Consider the following 17,502-nt stretch of genomic DNA (forward strand, 5'->3'; position numbering starts at 1 on the left):
CACACACACACACACGTACACACCCACACACACCCACACGTACACACACACACACGTACACACACACACACGTACACACACACACACATACACACACACACGTACACACACACGTACACACACGTACACAGACACACACGTACACACACACAGGTACGCACACACAGGTACGCACGTACACACATACACAGGTACACACGTACACACACACACACAGGTACGCACACACAGGTACGCACACACAGGTACACACACATGTACACACACACATACACACACACGTACACACACACACACGTACGCACACACGTACACACACACACGTCCTCACCTCGAAGTAGTGTGGCAGCGCCCGCGTGATGTACACACACATGTACACACACCCACACACATAGGTACACACACACGTACGCACACACACACGTACACACACACACACGTCCTCACCTCGAAGTAGTGGGGCAGCGCCCGCGTGATGTACACACACACACAGGTACACACACACACACGTACACACACACCCACACGTACACAGACACACACGTACACACACACAGGTACGCACACACACACGCACACACACACACGTCCTCACCTCGAAGTAGTGGGGCAGCGCCCGCGTGATGTACACACACGTACACACACACACACACACAGGTACACACACAGGTACGCACACACACGTACACACACACATACGTCCTCACCTCGAAGTAGTGGGGCAGCGCCCGCGTGATGGCCGCGTACATGTCGCGAGCGCTGCCCTCGGTGCGGACGCCGAACGTCGCCAGGCGCCGCTGCCACCGGTGCACGCGCGCTTGCGCCCCGTACAGGAACTGCGCCCCACGTGACGCCGGAACATGAGGTCACGAGGTCAGGAGGTCATGAGGTCACACGGTCACGGGGTCACGGGGTCAGGAGGTTGCGAGGTCAGGAGGTCACACAGTCATGGGGTCAGGAGGTCAGGAGGTTACAGTCATGGGGTCACGTGGTCACCGTGTCCTCGTGACCCCATCGGGGTGGTGTGAAATTAGAATCAGAATCTTTACTTGGACTAGAGGAGGAATCCGATGAGCTGTAAAGCTCTTTTTCACAGATGTCCAGTAGGGGGCATGGGGTCAGAACGTTACAACGACAAACACAACACGGAAACAAGAAAGCAGTGCAACCTATAGGAAAGGTAAACAAATCACCTTTAAAAAATATCCAAATAAAACGAAGCAATTTTTATTTGATCTCACCTGGTAACGCCCACTGAGCTATTAGCTTATTTTAAAGTGACCCTCGCCACGTTCCCCTCTCCCTTCGTTTCGAGACATCTGCAAGTCGCAGGCGGTGGTGTGTCTCATTCATCACCCAATGTTGGAACGCGTGAGCGGCTCGGCGCTAATTTTATTTGTAGAGGCGAAGTAGCAGCGCCGCTGTCCTTAAAGACGTCGTCACTCACTGCAGAGAGCCGTGTCGACACGACCGGCGCACTCGACGGTAGCCGGCACCAAACCGCGCGGCCTTGTGGGAGCCTCGGTACCAATAAAGTTATTTTATTTCGGATTTTCTTCCGAACCCGTTCCCATGACGTACTTGCACGTACGTCATGGGAACGGAATCGGAAGAAAACCTGATGATGGATGACGTACACTGCAGGAGAATCCAAACACTACGCGTCGTCCGCTTCACCCACAGCGGACGTTAAAGATCCAACGAGAGCGATTTGAGTCGGCCGTACTGTGTCTCCCCGTCCTCACATTTGCCTACGGGGACCTTACCCGTAGCAGACGGACGCCGTTGACGATCCTCTTCCAGAGCGGAGAGCGGCCGTGGTAACGCAGCAGGTCGTCCATGGTGACCTCGTCGCTCACCTGGGGGGGGGGGGGGGGGGGGGCGGGGGAGGCGGAGGGGGGGGACAATGACAAATCGTCGTGGTCGTCTTCGCGGATACGGCGCGGCACCGCGGTGGCCGATGCGTGGATCGCGGTCCACGGGCGGATGTTGTGGATCGCGTGTGGAATCAGTTCTCGTTACGGCCGATGGCAAATACAAATCGCCGGCGAGGAATCGTCAGTGTGCGTCTATCTCCACGTGCATGAGTGCGTGCGTGTGTGTACGTGGAGGGGGAGCGGTGGTGCAGCGGTTGGCGTGCTGCGCTATGAACCCGGTGACCCGAGTTCGATTCCCGCTCACGGCCACCAACACCGGTGACGATTATTTGAATCCGTCCCGGGCCTCCCCTAGGTCGACTCAGCCTCAAATGAGTACCTGGTGCGGTGTATAATCATTGCCACTGGGGAGACAAAGGCGGCCGAGCGGAGTGTTGGCCACCCAGCCTCTCGTGTGCCGTGCCAGGCTTCACATGTACTCGCTAACCGCACTGTTGCCCCAACAGTCTGCTAAGGCTATACGGGGGATCTTTGTCTTTGTAGTGCGTAAAAGTGCGGTGTGAGTGTGTGTGTGTTTTACCCTTCCAAGCAATGAGAGATCCATTGAAGCCTTCTGCATGCAAATGTTATGGTGTTCCGTTGACACCCCGAGATTCTGTGAATATGTACACATTCACACGGACACACAGACAGACGCGGCATTAGCACAGCAAACTACACCACGATCATCATTGTACACACACAGGCACCATCATCATCATACGTACAACAAAGACAAAGACAAAGATCCCCCTATAGCCTTAACAGACTGTAGGGGCAAGTGCTGTTAGCGAGCACCTATGAAGGCCGGCACGGCACACGATGGGGTGGGTGGCCAACACCACGCCCGGCCGCCTTTGTTTCCCTAGCGGCGATGTTTACACATCGCACTAGGTACTCATTTTAGGCTGAGTCGACCTAGGGGAGGCCAGGGACCGGTTCAGATAATTGTCACTGATGTTGGCAGTGCGCAGGAATCGAACCCATATCGCCGGGTTCATAGCGCAGCGCGCTAACCGCTACACTATCGCTCCCCCATACGTCACACACACACTGACATACACACTGACACACACACAGACACACACACAGACACACACACACTGACACACACACACACACACTGACACACACACTGACACACACTCACACACTCGCACTGACAGCCACAGCTTGCCCGTTCACCCCCCGTCCCCCCTCCCCCTTTCCCCGTCACCCCTCCCCCGTCACCCCTTCCGCCGCCCCTCCCCCTCCCCAGGGGTCTTACCGTGAGGTTGATGAAGTTGTGGGCACAGGTGGTGCCCATGAGTTTGTGTGCGCAGGGGATCAGTCGCGGCCACAGGCCGGCGGCCACCACGAACTCCTACGGAGGAGAGATGGCAGAGGTCACCGTGGAAGGTAGGGGTCACCGTGCAAGGCAGGGGTCACCGTACAAGTCAGGGGTCACCGTGGAAGTCAGGGGTCACCATGCAAGTCAGGGGTCACCGTACAAGTCAGGGGTCATTGTGGAAGGCAGGGGTCACCGTGGAAGGCAGGGGTCACCATGCAAGGTAGGGGTCACCGTGCAAGGTAGGGGTCACCGTGGAAGGCAGGGGTCACCGTGGAAGGCAGGGGTCACCATGGAAGGCAGGGGTCACCGTGCAAGTCAGGGGTCATTGTGGAAGGTAGGGGTCACCATGCAAGGCAGGGGTCACCATGCAAGGTAGTGGTCACCGTGCAAGATAGGGGTCACCGTGCAAGGGAAAGGTCACTGTGCAAGTCAGTGCTGCCAACTCCAAGAGGAGGGATCCGCTGGGAGTGGGGGGGGGGGGGTGAGGTAGTGGGGGAGTGGTGAGGTAGTGGGGGTGTGGTGAGGTAGTGGGTGAGTGGTGAGGTAGTGGGGGAGTGTTGAGGTAGTGGGGGAGTGGTGAGGTAGTGGGGGGTTGTGGTGAGGTAGTGGGGGAGTGGTGAGGTAGTGGGGGAGTGGTGAGGGAGGGAGCAAGGGGCCTGGGTGGAGGTGGTTCGCACCTGCAGAGAGAACTCGATGGCTCGGATGAACACGCTCAGCGTCAGCGGCGTCACAGCTCCGGGCATCATCTCCCTGCTCACAGAGAGGGGGGGAGGGGGGGGGCGCCTTAACGCCTGGCCCCGACCCGCTGCTCCACGGCCCCCCACGACCCCCACGACCTCCACGATCCTCACGACCCCCACGACCTCCCGCGACCCCCCACGCGACCCCTTATGACCCTGTCCCCCCGCTGGGCACAAACCCGATGTTGGCCGTCGTGAGGACCTCCCGGTCGCTGGCGATCGCCGTGTCGAACTCGTGCAGCACCTCGGCCTCCGTCTCAATGTCCAGCGTGGTCACGGGCCTCGCCTGGCGGGGTGGGGGAGGGGGCCCGGGTGGGGGTGAGGGCAGAGGGGGGGTGAGTGGGAATCCGTGTAATGCAGAGATTTGCCACTTTCGCCGATAAGTCATCATCAGTGTGAGAGGCACCCCATGTTAGAAACCATAGGGGTTGACAGCAGCACGATGATGGCGATGATGATGGGGGGGAGGGGTGGTGTTGTCACGTGGTGTGTATTGTCGGGGGCCGCACTAATGGCCGCCAGGGGCCGCCAGGGGCCTGCGGGCCTTGCAACGAGGAGCCCTGGTGGAGTGGCACCTTGAGGGGGGTGGGTGGGGATAGATAAGTAGCCAACCGTACGAATTGCACCTCCGATTAGCACGGTTGGCTATGTAAGGTACCAAAGAAAATCAACATCCATCCTTACAAGTAGAGACAGTGAATGATCACCAAAGGTTGACTGAACGTTGAACGCGTTAAATCTATGGGACCTTTGTGCCAGTATACAAATTATGTAAAAATAAGAATAGGCTTCATACCCTTTCTGGCATTAAAACAGGAGGTGTTAAGACTGTTCACACACCAACTAGACACACCTATTACACCGATGACCGCACGATGGATGCGTTTGTCTATCATGCGGCCCTTGGCCCCCCCTCGCTCGCTCGTGGCCTGCGAGGGCTGTTCATGCAAAGCCTGCAGCACACCCTCCTGATGATGCCGGGGTCAGAGTTCGTGCCACCGGGGTCAGAGTTCGTGCCACCGGGGTCAGAGTTCGTGCCACCGGGGTCAGGGATCGTGTCAATGGGGTCAGGGTACGTGCCACCGGGGTCAGGGTTCGTGCCAATGGGGTCAGGGTACATGCCGCCGGGGTCAAGGTACGTGCCGCCGGGGTCAGGGTTCATGCCACCCGGGTCAGGGTTCGTGCCACCCTGGTCAGGGTTCGTACCACCCGGGTCAGGGTTCGTGCCACCAGGGTCAGAGTTTGTGCCAATGAGGTCAGGGTTCGTGCCAATGGGGTCAGGGTACGTGCCGCCGGGGTCAGGGTACGTGCCGCTGGGGTTTGGGTTCATGCCACCCGGGTCAGGGTTCGTGCCACCCGGGTCAGGGTTCGTGCCACCGGAGTCAGAGTTCGTGCCAATGAGGTCAGGGTTCGTGCCACCGGGGTCAGGGTTCATGCCACCGGGGTCAGAGTTAAGGCCACCAGGTCGGTGCCAGCCACGCCGCATTTGTTGGCCGACCGTAAAATCTGTCCCTGTGTGGAGGCAGCCGCGAGGGTTGGTGGATCGCCGCACGGATGTCTCGAGACTCCCTCCTTCAGCCTTCGTCTTGCTCTATACGGCTGCTGATGTAGATGCAGAGCAACATCTACAATGTCACGTGCAGGAGGTCGAGCCAGATCAGCGCGTCAGGAGCAGCGGAGTGACTCGCCGTGATGTCTCCTTCGTATTTGTGGACGGGGCCATTGCGTCGCTAGACGTGACACGGTCTGTTCTGGATCACCACAGTCGTGCGTTGGGGAGAGATTTTTGAATTTTCCATTTGTGCAACATCAGGTATCCGCATCTACTGCCATGGTTTGTGCATTGGATGCGGTTTGAGGTGGACCATGAGCTTCGTGGAAGATAAAATCCAGGGATTTCCTGCGTGGCCATCTACTGGAATGTCTTGCAAGCAGAATGTAGAATGCACTTTCCTAAGTTTCGCTCACCTCCTCCAGATTCTCTCACCTGTTCCAGAGTCATTCACCTGTCCCGGAGTCGCTCACCCGTGTCTGCGTTTGCTCACCTGCAGCAGGTAGAGCTGCTGCCCCACCAGCGCCCACTCGATGTCCCGGGGGCTTCCGAACATCTCCTCCACCTGCGTCGAGCGGGGACCAGGGGGCAGGTGGCGCAATGGTCAGGAAGATGAACGCAGTCATCCAAAGCTGATCGCAATCACCAAAGATGATCGCAATCAAAGATGATCGCAATCACCAAAGATGATCGCAATCAAAGATGATCGCAATCACCAAAGATGATTGCAATCACCAATAATTATGGCAATCACCAAAGATGATCGCAATCACCAAAGATGATCGCAATCACCAACAACATCACCAAACCGATGCACACGTCCCCTTGGTGTCAAATTAAAGACGCGAACCACATTGGCCTCCCCCATCCTCGCGTCTCCATCACCCCCCACCCCCCGTCTCCATTACCCCCCATCCCCCGTGTCTCCACCCCACCCCCGTCTCCCCACCCCCCACCCCCCCCGTCTCCATCACCCCCCATCCCCCGTGTCTCCACCCCCCCCCCCCCCGTCTCCATCACCCCCATCCCCCGTGTCTCCACCCCCCCACCCCCCCGTCTCCATCACCCCCATCCCCCGTGTCTCCACCCCCCACCCCCCCGTCTCCATCACCCCCATCCCCCGTGTCTCCACCCCCCACCCCCCCCGTCTCCATCACCCCCATCCCCCGGTCTCCACCCCCCACCCCCCCGTCTCCATCACCCCCATCCCCCGTGTATCCCCCCCCCCCGCCCACCTGCAGGCCGAGCGAGCCGAGCTGCACGATGACGTCACGCGAGAGGCAGCAGCGCTTGGAGTCGCCGGGCGCCACCTCCCTCACCTCCACCCCCCGTCTGGGGCACCACGGGGGGGGGGAGACGCGGGGGGGGAGGGCACCACGGGGGGGGGGGACGCGGGGGGGGGGGGGAGACGCGGGAGACGCGGGGGGGGGGAGACGCGGGGGAAGAGGGCACCACGGGGGGGAGACGCGGGGGGGGGGGAGAAGCCATCACCCGCTGCTGCTGCTGCTTCTCCTTCGTGTGCACGGCTGATGTAGACGCAGAGCCAACAACGACAGTCGCTGTCTCTCTCTCTCTCTCCAGAGCAGCACCCCCAGGGGTGGGTGGAGGTGGTGCTCACCTGTAGGCACCAGCTGCTCGCGCTTGCTGCCGATTCGCTGGCGCAGCACGCGGGGCGGCCCGGTTGGGTGGCGCGCCAGGGTGATGGTGTCCGGCTCCGCAGATCCGCCCACCACCGACTGCATCGTCATCGTCATCGTCGTCATCGTCATCATCGTCGTCATCGTCATCGTCGTCATCGTCATCATCGTCGTCATCGTCGTCATCGTCATCATCATCGTCATCATCGTCGTCATCGTCATCATCGTCGTCATCATCGTCATCGTCGTCATCATCGTCATTATCGTCGTTGTCGTCATCGTCGTCGTCATCATCAATCAGGATCATCGTCATCGTGATCGTGCTGCCACCAGTCTCCAATGAGCGCACGAGTGGATGGGTGGCCAGCACCATGCCCGGCCGCCTTTGCCTCCCTAGTGGAGATGTTTGCGCACCACCCCAGCGACACTTCTCGTTTGAGGCTGAGTGAATCCTAGCGGAGGCCAACACCGGTGTTGGCCGTGAGCGCAGTGCGCTAACCGCTACTCAGGGGATGGAGCCATTCCAGTTCAGCTCGCTCGTTCGGGGCAGGAAACCACGGAGGCCGCCAGAAGAACGATTGCCCGAGATCTGCCGTCCGCCAGTAGTGGGGGATGGTTTGCCGAGTGATTAACTCGATTGCGTCGTTTTTGCCGGGTGTCATTTCTCAATTTGGCCAAAAATTTGGACCGCCCTGCCTGCACACCACGCTGCACCACACCACCACCCTGCACCACCACGCTGCACCACACCGCCCTGAGCCACCACAGCACCACCCTGCACCACCACCACACCACCCTGCACCACCACACCACCACGCTGCACCACACCGCCATGAGCCACCACAGCACCACCCTGCACCACCACCACGCCACCCTGCACCACCACGCCACCCTGCGCCACCACACCACCACCCTGCACCACCCTGCACCACCACCCTGCACCACCACACCACCACCCTGCACCACCACACCACCACCCTGCACCACCACACCACCACGCTGCACCACACTGCCCTGCACCACCACACCACCCTACACCACCACCCTGCACCACCACCCTGCACCACCACCACACCACCACCCTGCACCACACCACCCTGCACCACCACACCACCACTCTGCACCACCACCCTGCACCACCACCCTGCACCACCACCCTGCACCACCACCCTGCACCACCACACCACCACTCTGCACCACCACCCTGCACCAAACCACCCTGCACCACCACCCTGCACCACACCACCACCCTGCACCACCACCCTGCACCACCACACCACCACCCTGCACCACCACCCTGCACCACCACACCACCACCCTGCACCACCACCACACCACCACCCTGCACCACCACCCTGCACCACCACACCACCACCCTGCACCACCACCCTGCACCACCACACCACCACCCTGCACCACACCACCACCCTGCACCACCACACCACCACCCTGCACCACCACCCTGCACCACCACCCCGGCGCGTGACGCTCGCACCTCCCCGAGGCCGTAGTTGGCGTTGATGACCATCCTGCCGGGGTGGCCGCTCACCGGGTCGCACGTGAAGAGCACTCCTGCACACACAGGGGCACAGACAAAGTCCCCCACCCCGTAGTGTAGCCTTTACAGACTGTTGGGGCAAGTGTTGTTAGCGAGTAGCACCTGTGAGGGCCAGTACGGCACACAGGGGGTGGGTGGCCAGAACCACGCTCGGCTGTCTTTGTCTCCCCAGTGGCGATGTTTACACATCGCACCAGGTACTCACACACACACACTCACGCACACACACGTGGATAGCACTCCTACACACATACACACGTGAAGGGCATTCCTACACGCACACACGAACGAACTGATGCACACCCGCACACATGACCGTGTGTGTGTGCATAAACGCACGCATGTACGCATACATGCCTGCACGTACGCCACATGCCAGGCTTGGACATATGTTGAACTTCTTTCGCACCGTACGTAGCCAACCGTGCTAATCGGAGGTGCTAGAGAAGCACAGGAAACTAACACACAACACGCAGTTCCAAACAAATGAGTTTGTCAACCGAAACGATTGACAAAAGTGCACAGCTCCGGTGGCTCCCTAATATCGGAAGAGCGTTCCAGACGGCCGCGGAAGAGCATCTGAAATCGCAGCGCGATGCCAGCCAGAAGCCGCTGCTGCTGCTGCGATGGTGGGTCATGGTCCTTGACAAGATCGGTTGTACTCGCTAACAGCACTTGCCCCAACATCGTGAGCAGGCTATACGGGGGGGCTTTGTCTTTGTGCGCGCCACGGTGGCCTCGCCGTTCACCTGCCGCCTGTGCCGGCACCATGAGCTGCACGACGACGCCCATGTGGGAGGCGATGGGCTGTCCGCGCTGGCGGCGGTACTCCACGGCGGGGAACGCGTAGAGAGAGGCCCAGCAGGCGCGCACCGCCACGCACACCTGGGGGAGCGCACACACCACCACCACCACCATCAGGAACAGCAACAACACCAGCAGCAGCACCACCAGCAGCACCCCCTCCACTCCCCACTCTCTCCACTCCCCACTCTCTCCCTCCACTCCCCACTCTCTCTCTCTCCCCACTCTCTCCACTCCCCACTCTCTCTCTCCCCACTCTCTCCCCTCCCCACTCTCTCTCAACTCCCACTCTCTCTTCCCACTCCCCACACTCCCCACTCTCCACTCCCCACTCTCCACTCCCCACTCTCCCCACTCCCCACTCTCTCCACTCTCTCTCCCCACTCTCCACTCTCCACTCCCCACACTCCCCACTCTCCAGTCCCCACTCCCCACACTCCCCACTCTCCACTCCCCACTCCCCACTCCCCACTCCCCACTCTCTCCCGCACGGTGGCCGGGCCCTGACCTGCTCCCACCCGGAGACCCCCAGCAGAGTGGAGAGTTGCCCCGCCGCCGACATCTCCTCCGTGTCCTCCCCGGCGGCGCTGGAGCGAACCGCCAGGCGGGCCCCGGCCTCCAGCAGGCCGTTTCGTGACAGGGCCTCGCGCAGGGCGCCCGCCACCGCCCCCGCCACGGGAGCCGCGGAGAACAGCTGTGTGCACCTAGCCGGGCACGGGGCGGCCGGTCTCGCGTTACGAGTGGGCGGCTCGCGGTGGGGCCCTTTGCAGGGGTTGGTGGTTCGAACCCAGCGCCCGCCCCGGTTAATACTTCCCTTGTTGTGGCGTGCGTGCAGCCGACGTTTAACCAGGAGATGTGACATTGACCCAGTGAGACGGAGGGAACGGCATTGTTCGTTTTGCAAGGGGCGACCTGGGTTACGTTGGGGGATTCTTCGCTGCTATGAGACTCCTGCAGACAGTCGATAGCTGTCATGTATGTACTTGTGTGTTGAACTTGTTTTTGCACCGTGCGTAGCCCACCGTGCTAATCGGAGGTGCGGGGTTCTGAAGGAATAAGCCAATTGGTAAGGTTTGCCACGTTAACAAAACGTGGCAATTAGTTACTAGTTCAGCACTAACCGGTTGTGTTGTAGAGTGAAAGCCACTACAACATTTACAATTCGAGTAGCCGTGAAGTTTCGCTGGTGATTACAACAACAACAACCATCCCCATCAGGCGATTAGCCATCATTCTGAGGAAGTCTCCCAGTCTCCGCTCTTAAGTAGAGGAGTGGAGGTGATGTCCTCACTGTGAGCCGATCAGCACCAGCAGGGGATGAATGCAGTCATGGTTGAGCTTTGTTCGGTATTACCTCTGAATCTCTGCATCTTTGGAGGATCGCCAGTTGAGGACATCAATCCTCCCCACCGAGAGAGGAGTGGCAGCCGGCAGTGGCTCTGGCCACACCGCCCTCTCGCGCGCCGTGCCGGCCTGAATCGGTGCTTGCCGAGAGCGCTTGGCCCAACAGCACGTGGAGGTTACACGGGGGACCTTTGTCATTGTGTGTGCTCAGCAACCATCACCCACCTGGAGCAGGAGTCCTGCAGGTCTCCCGTCACTCTGCCGCTGCGTGCACGGGGAGAGGGGGGAGGGGGGAGGGGGGGAGGGGGGAGAGGGGGAGTGTCAGAGAGTATGGGGATCGTTTGGGAGCGTAGGGGAAAGCAGGGGAGAGCGGAGAGCAGGTGAGAGAGTAGAGTGTGAGAGAGGTGAGAGCAGGTGAGAGAGGTGAGAGAGGCGAGAGAGTAGAGTGTGAGAGAGTACGGCAGAAGTTGTGAGAGTGAGTGAATTGAGGAGAGAGTGGGGAAGAGCGGGAGAAACAAGAGGGGAGACAGCGTTGGGGAGAACGTGAGAGCGTTGGGGAGAGTGTGAGAGAGGGTAGAGGAGAGTTTGGGAGAGACGTGACGAATCGTTGGCTGATGGGGGGGGGGTCACCCCTTGCGCTCACGGGATGGACACACACAGCCAGCACAGCTGACGCGTCGTAGCGTCTCGAACGGAGTGGCTGCGTGCGTCAGAGGTGGGAGGGGGGGGTGGTGGAGGAGGCGAGGGGGGCCCGGAGAGTCCGGGAGGAGCGACTCACCAGGCCAGGTCGGAGAGTTGCCGCACGGAGAGGGCGAGCGTCGGCTCGGCGGACACGTGGAGGTCGAATGCGGCGACGGTGACGCAGACCCCGCGAGGGACCGTGTACTGCGCAGCGCACGGCACCCACCCGCGTGTGAACGCACGTGTGTGTATGTTGCACTTCTTTCGCACCGTACGTAGCCAACCACGCCCATCGGAGGTGCAGGGGGAAGGACAACAGCGCTAAACATAGAGAGCGCTTCTGAAGAAGTTTGTCAATCTTGATGATGATTTAAAAGTGCACAGTTCCAGTGGCTTCCAAATATCGCAAGGAAGAGCGTTCCAGACGGCCGTGAAAGCTCAACCGAAAGCGCGCCCCCCCCCCGCACCTGCGATTAGCACCGTTGACTACGTACGGTGCAAAATAAATCCAACGCACGCACACAGACACACACAGACAGATACACACACACAGACACACACAGACAGATATACACAGATAGACACACAGACACACACACACAAACATACATACACACACAGAGACACACACAGACACATACACACACAGACACACACAGACACACACACAGACAAAGACACACAGACACACACACAGAGACACACACACAGAGACACACACACACAGACACACACACAGACACACACACAGACACACACACAGACAGACACACACACAGAGACACACACACAGACACACACACAGACACACACACAGAGACACACACACAGACACACATACACACACACATACACACACATACACACACAGACACAGACACACACAGACACACACACACACACAGACACACACAGACAGATACACACAGACACACACACAGAGACACACACACACAGACACACACACAGAGACACACACACACAGAGACACACACACACAGAGACACACACACAGCCACAGACAGCCAGGCCGTCACTCACCGGCACCGGCGCGCTGCCCTGCCCCGCCGCGCTGAGCGTGGCGAGCTGCGCGGCTTTGCCGCCTACGGCGCGCGCCACGCGGCAGCGAGCGTCGTGCAGCGACAACACGAGAGACTCCAGATTCTCCAGAGGCTCCCCAGGCACCAGAGACTCCCCAGGCACCAGATTCTCCAGAGGCACAAGAGGCTTCCCAGACTCGGCCGCGGGCCCCAGCTCCACGGGACGACGCTCGAGGACCACCGCCGGAGGCCTGCGAGCTCCTCCTCCTCCTCCGCTCGCGCCGTGCCCTTCTTGCCTGCGTCGTCGCCGTCGTCATCATCATCGTTGTCAACATCATCATCATTGTCACGATCATCATCACCGTAATCATCCTCGTCATCATCGTCAAAATCATCATCGGCGTCAGCACCGTAATCATCGTTATCGTCATCTTCATCATCAATATCATTGTCACCGTCATCATCGTCAACATCACCGCCATTATCATCAACATCATCAACATCATCATCATCATTGTCAGCACCATAGTCATCATTGTCGTCAGCACCATCGTCACCATCGTCATCACTGTCGTGATGTTATCGTGACGTTTTTAGCAGGGCTCCGAACACGCACGAGTAAAACACCGACAATATAATTATAGTCATGCTGCTGCTGCTGCTAATACAGCTGACACTGCTCATGAAATTTCTTCTGCCGCTGCAACTCCTACTTCTCGTGCTGCTGCTGCTACTGCTGCTACAGTGCACACTCATTCTCGTTACGTCGCTACTCCGACTGCTACCACTAATACAGCTGCCACTGATACTTATAGTGCTGCTGCTGCTAATACAGCTGCCACTGCTTCTTCTAGTCCTGCTGCTAGCTACTGCTGCGACAGTGCACACTCATTCTCGTTACGTCGCTACTCCGACTGCTGCCACTGCTACTTCTCGTCGTGCTGCTGCTGCTGACACAGCTCTGTTACCTGCGTCGGCTCAGCCGCACGGTTCCCCATCCGCGGACGTCGTTGTCCAGGAGGTAGCGGGAGGAGGCGCAGTCGTCGTGGTCGATCTCCGTCCCCGGCTGCTCCGCCCCCGGCTGCAGGCGGCTGCGGCTCGCGCCCCGCGCCTCGCGGGCGGGCTGGGCGAGCAGGCGGTGCGTGCGCCCGCCTGGGACACGGGGACACGCTCATTGGTGCTGCCACGCACCCGTTTGTTGGCGTTGCTTTGTTTGCTGTCGTTGTTGTTTAGAAGCGTGCGTTATTCAGATTGTTTAGAAGGGGGTTGGCAATCAAGAAAATGAGAAAATAATTTTTGGTTTCTAATTCGGTAAAATCAACTTGAAATTTCACGAGCCGCACTGCACCGTGGTGGCGAATACGAGACGGTGGCGGTCCCTTAATAGACAGCGGTCACAGGGCAGCAGTCATTGATGAGCCTTCCATGGTGAACTGGACTCCCATGGTAAACTGGACTCCCATGGTGAACTGGACTCCCATGGTGAACTGGACTTCCATGGTGAACTGGACTCCCATGGTGAACTGGACTTCCATGGTGAACTGGACTCCCATGGTGAACTGGACTTCCATGGTGAACTGGACTCCCATGGTGAACTGGACTCCCATGGTGAACTGGACTCCCATGGTGAACTGGACTTCCATGATAAACTGGACGACTCCCATGGTGAAGTAAGTGTAGCATGAGTGGTAGGTGTGTCTGGACTCACACCTGTGTGTAGCGTGAGTGGTAGGTGTGTCTAGACTCACACCTGCGTGGAGCGTGAGTGGTAGGTGTGTCTGGACTCACACCTGCGTGGAGTGTGAGTGGTAGGTGTGTCTGGACTCACACCTGTGTGGAGCGTGAGTGGTAGGTGTGTCTGGACTCACACCTGCGTGGAGTGTGAGTGGTAGGTGTGTCTGGACTCACACCTGTGTGTAGCGTGAGTGGTAGGTGTGTCTAGACTCACACCTGCGTGGAGCGTGAGTGGTAGGTGTGTCTGGACTCACACCTGCGTGGAGTGTGAGTGGTAGGTGTGTCTGGACTCACACCTGTGTGGAGCGTGAGTGGTAGGTGTGTCTGGACTCACACCTGTGTGTAGCGTGAGTGGTAGGTGTGTCTAGACTCACACCTGCGTGGAGCGTGAGTGGTAGGTGTGTCTAGACTCACACCTGTGTGTAGCATGAGTGGTAGGTGTGTCTAGACTCACACCTGTGTGTAGCGTGAGTGGTAGGTGTGTCTGGACTCACACCTGCGTGGAGTGTGAGTGGTAGGTGTGTCTGGACTCACACCTGCGTGGAGTGTGAGTGGTAGGTGTGTCTGGACTCACACCTGTGTGGAGCGTGAGTGGTAGGTGTGTCTGGACTCACACCTGTGTGTAGCGTGAGTGGTAGGTGTGTCTGGACTCACACCTGTGTGTAGCGTGAGTGGTAGGTGTGTCTGGACTCACACCTGTGTGTAGCGTGAGTGGTAGGTGTGTCTGGACTCACACCTGTGTGTAGCGTGAGTGGTAGGTGTGTCTGGACTCACACCTGTGTGTAGCGTGAGTGGTAGGTGTGTCTGGACTCACACCTGCGTGGAGTGTGAGTGGTAGGTATGTCTGGACTCACACCTGCGCGTAGTGTGAGTGGTAGGTGTGTCTAGACTCACACCTGTGTGTAGCGTGAGTGGTAGGTGTGTCTGGACTCACACCTGCGTGGAGCGTGAGTGGTAGGTGTGTCTGGACTCACACCTGCGTGGAGCGTGAGTGGTAGGTGTGTCTGGACTCACACCTGCGTGGAGCGTGAGTGGTAGGTGTGTCTGGACTCACACCTGCGTGGAGCGTGAGTGGTAGGTGTGTCTGGACTCACACCTGCGTGGAGCGTGAGTGGTAGGTGTGTCTGGACTCACACCTGCGTGGAGCGTGAGTGGTAGGTGTGTCTGGACTCACATCTGTGTGTAGCGTGAGTGGTAGGTGTGTCTGGACTCACACCTTTGTGTAGCGTGAGTGGTAGGTGTGTATAGACTCACATCTGCGTGGAGCGTGAGTGGTAGGTGTATTTGGACACTCACCTGCGCGTAGCGTGAGCCGGTAGGTGTCTCTGAGCTCGCCGTGCTTCTCCACGTCGGCCAGGCAGATGTCGCTCCACTCCAGGCCGTGCTTGATGCCGTTTGGCCGCATCACGTAGCCCACGCTGAGGCTGCCGCGGGGGGCGGGGGGGCGGGTTGAGTTGAGCGGTGGCACAGAAGTTCGCGCGCTTCCCCACGATTTCACCGGCGACCCGAGTTTGATTCCTGCTCACGGCCACTCAACACGAGTGACGGTTGTCTGAACTGGTCCTGGGCTTCCCCGAGGTTGACTCAGCCTTAAATGAGTACCTGGTGCGATGTGTAAACATCACCACTGGAGAGACAAAGGCGGCCGGGTGTGGTGCTGGCCACCCACCCCCTCGTGTGCCGTGCCGGCCTTCACAGGTGCTGCTTGCGAACAGCACTTGCCCTACAAGTCTGCTCAGGCTACACGTGGGGGTCTTTGTCCTTGTGTGTGTGTGGGGGGGGGGGGGGGGGTATTGCTGTACGGCGGTGGTGGTGGTGCTGCTGATGGAGAGTCACGAATGTGTCTGATCATTGTATTCTCGCACAAGACGGCTGCAACATGCTCAGGTGCTCGCTGCTAATGTCAAGGCCCGCTGCTGCTGCTCCTCTGTTGAAGGGGCGCAGACTCCCACGGTGGGCTGACTCCACGGTCCGCACTTGTGGGTGGCCTGGCCATGACCACACTGCCGTGGAGTGTCTCTACATTCATGGACGAGATCGGCCGATTGTGTTTCCGCTGCAACTGCTGCTGATAGTGGCACTGGTGGTGGTGGTGCTGGTGGTGGTGCTGGTGGTGGTGCTGGTTGTGTTGTTGCTGGTGGTGGTGGTTGTAGGGTCACTCACTCACCAAGAGGTGATGTCAGGGATGCACAGAGCGGTCACGTGAATGCAAGTTCCGTCCTGACGTGCACAGAGTGACACAGACACAACAGACAAAGGTCACCGAATAGCTTCGAACACGCTGTTGGGACAAGTGCTGTTAGCGAGCACCTATTAAGGCGAGCACGACACACGAGGGGGTGGGTGGCCAGCACCACGCCCGGCCGCCTTTGTCTCCCCAGTGACGATGTTTACTACACCCCGCACCAGGTACCCATTTGAGGCCGAGTCAACCTCCACAAGACCACACACGCACGATGTGCGCATGTGTGTCTAACTTTTTTCGCACCGTACGTAGCCAACCGTGCTAATCGGAGGTGCAGGGTAAGGACAACAAAAATCCAATGATTACCCGTGTCGCCTTAACAGATGGAATCAGAATAAGAATATTTACTTATGCTGGAGGAATCCGATGAGCTGTGAAACTTTTTTTCACAGATGTCCGGTTAGACTGTTGGGGCAAGTGCTGTCAACAAGCATCTATGAAGGCCGGCACGACACAAGAGGGAGTGGGTGGCCAGCACCACACGCACTCACGCAGCGGACACACACACACACACACGCCGCGGACACACACACACACGCCGCGGACACACACACACGCCGCGGACACACACACACACAGCGGACACACACACACACACCTCGAAGTGTGCCAGGAACGAGATGTAGTGGTCGATGGAGTCTCTCGGTCCTGTGGCCAACACAACATGCGGATAAACACTCACTCACCATCACTCACCATCACTCACCATCTCACACACACACCATCGCTCACCATCACTCACCATCACTCACCATCTCACACCATCTCACCATCACTCACCATCTCACACACCATCACTCACCATCTCACACACGTGTGAGTTCATGTGTACGCACACAATGCACGTACCACGCATACAACATGCGCTTCTGTGGCCGTCTGGAACGCTCTTCCTTCTGATATTCGAAAGCCACTGGAGCT

General features: G+C 58.8%; 1 protein-coding gene across 1 annotated transcript in view; it reads right to left on the bottom strand.

Moving 5' to 3' along the window:
* LOC133357820 (uncharacterized) overlaps positions 1 to 17,502 on the bottom strand; it is a 41,784-nt gene that overhangs the window by 11,448 nt on the left and 12,834 nt on the right. The window contains exons 7-25 of the mRNA XM_061575961.1: positions 17,180 to 17,229; positions 16,504 to 16,556; positions 15,633 to 15,760; positions 13,571 to 13,754; positions 12,604 to 12,898; positions 11,660 to 11,766; positions 11,107 to 11,145; positions 10,046 to 10,469; positions 9,483 to 9,618; positions 8,671 to 8,747; positions 7,030 to 7,274; positions 6,774 to 6,870; positions 6,032 to 6,103; positions 4,166 to 4,272; positions 3,924 to 3,996; positions 3,184 to 3,279; positions 2,458 to 2,532; positions 1,767 to 1,859; positions 708 to 836 (exon numbers count right to left, since the gene is read on the bottom strand). Coding sequence (XP_061431945.1) covers positions 708 to 836; positions 1,767 to 1,859; positions 2,458 to 2,532; positions 3,184 to 3,279; positions 3,924 to 3,996; positions 4,166 to 4,272; positions 6,032 to 6,103; positions 6,774 to 6,870; positions 7,030 to 7,274; positions 8,671 to 8,747; positions 9,483 to 9,618; positions 10,046 to 10,469; positions 11,107 to 11,145; positions 11,660 to 11,766; positions 12,604 to 12,898; positions 13,571 to 13,754; positions 15,633 to 15,760; positions 16,504 to 16,556; positions 17,180 to 17,229 — 2,480 coding nt within the window. The remainder of the gene's footprint in view (positions 1 to 707; positions 837 to 1,766; positions 1,860 to 2,457; positions 2,533 to 3,183; positions 3,280 to 3,923; positions 3,997 to 4,165; positions 4,273 to 6,031; positions 6,104 to 6,773; positions 6,871 to 7,029; positions 7,275 to 8,670; positions 8,748 to 9,482; positions 9,619 to 10,045; positions 10,470 to 11,106; positions 11,146 to 11,659; positions 11,767 to 12,603; positions 12,899 to 13,570; positions 13,755 to 15,632; positions 15,761 to 16,503; positions 16,557 to 17,179; positions 17,230 to 17,502) is intronic.

The sequence above is a fragment of the Lethenteron reissneri genome, chromosome 60, assembly GCF_015708825.2.
Source record: "Lethenteron reissneri isolate LAM-NWPU_2019-01 chromosome 60, ASM1570882v1, whole genome shotgun sequence".
Taxonomy (NCBI): Eukaryota; Metazoa; Chordata; class Hyperoartia; order Petromyzontiformes; family Petromyzontidae; genus Lethenteron; species Lethenteron reissneri.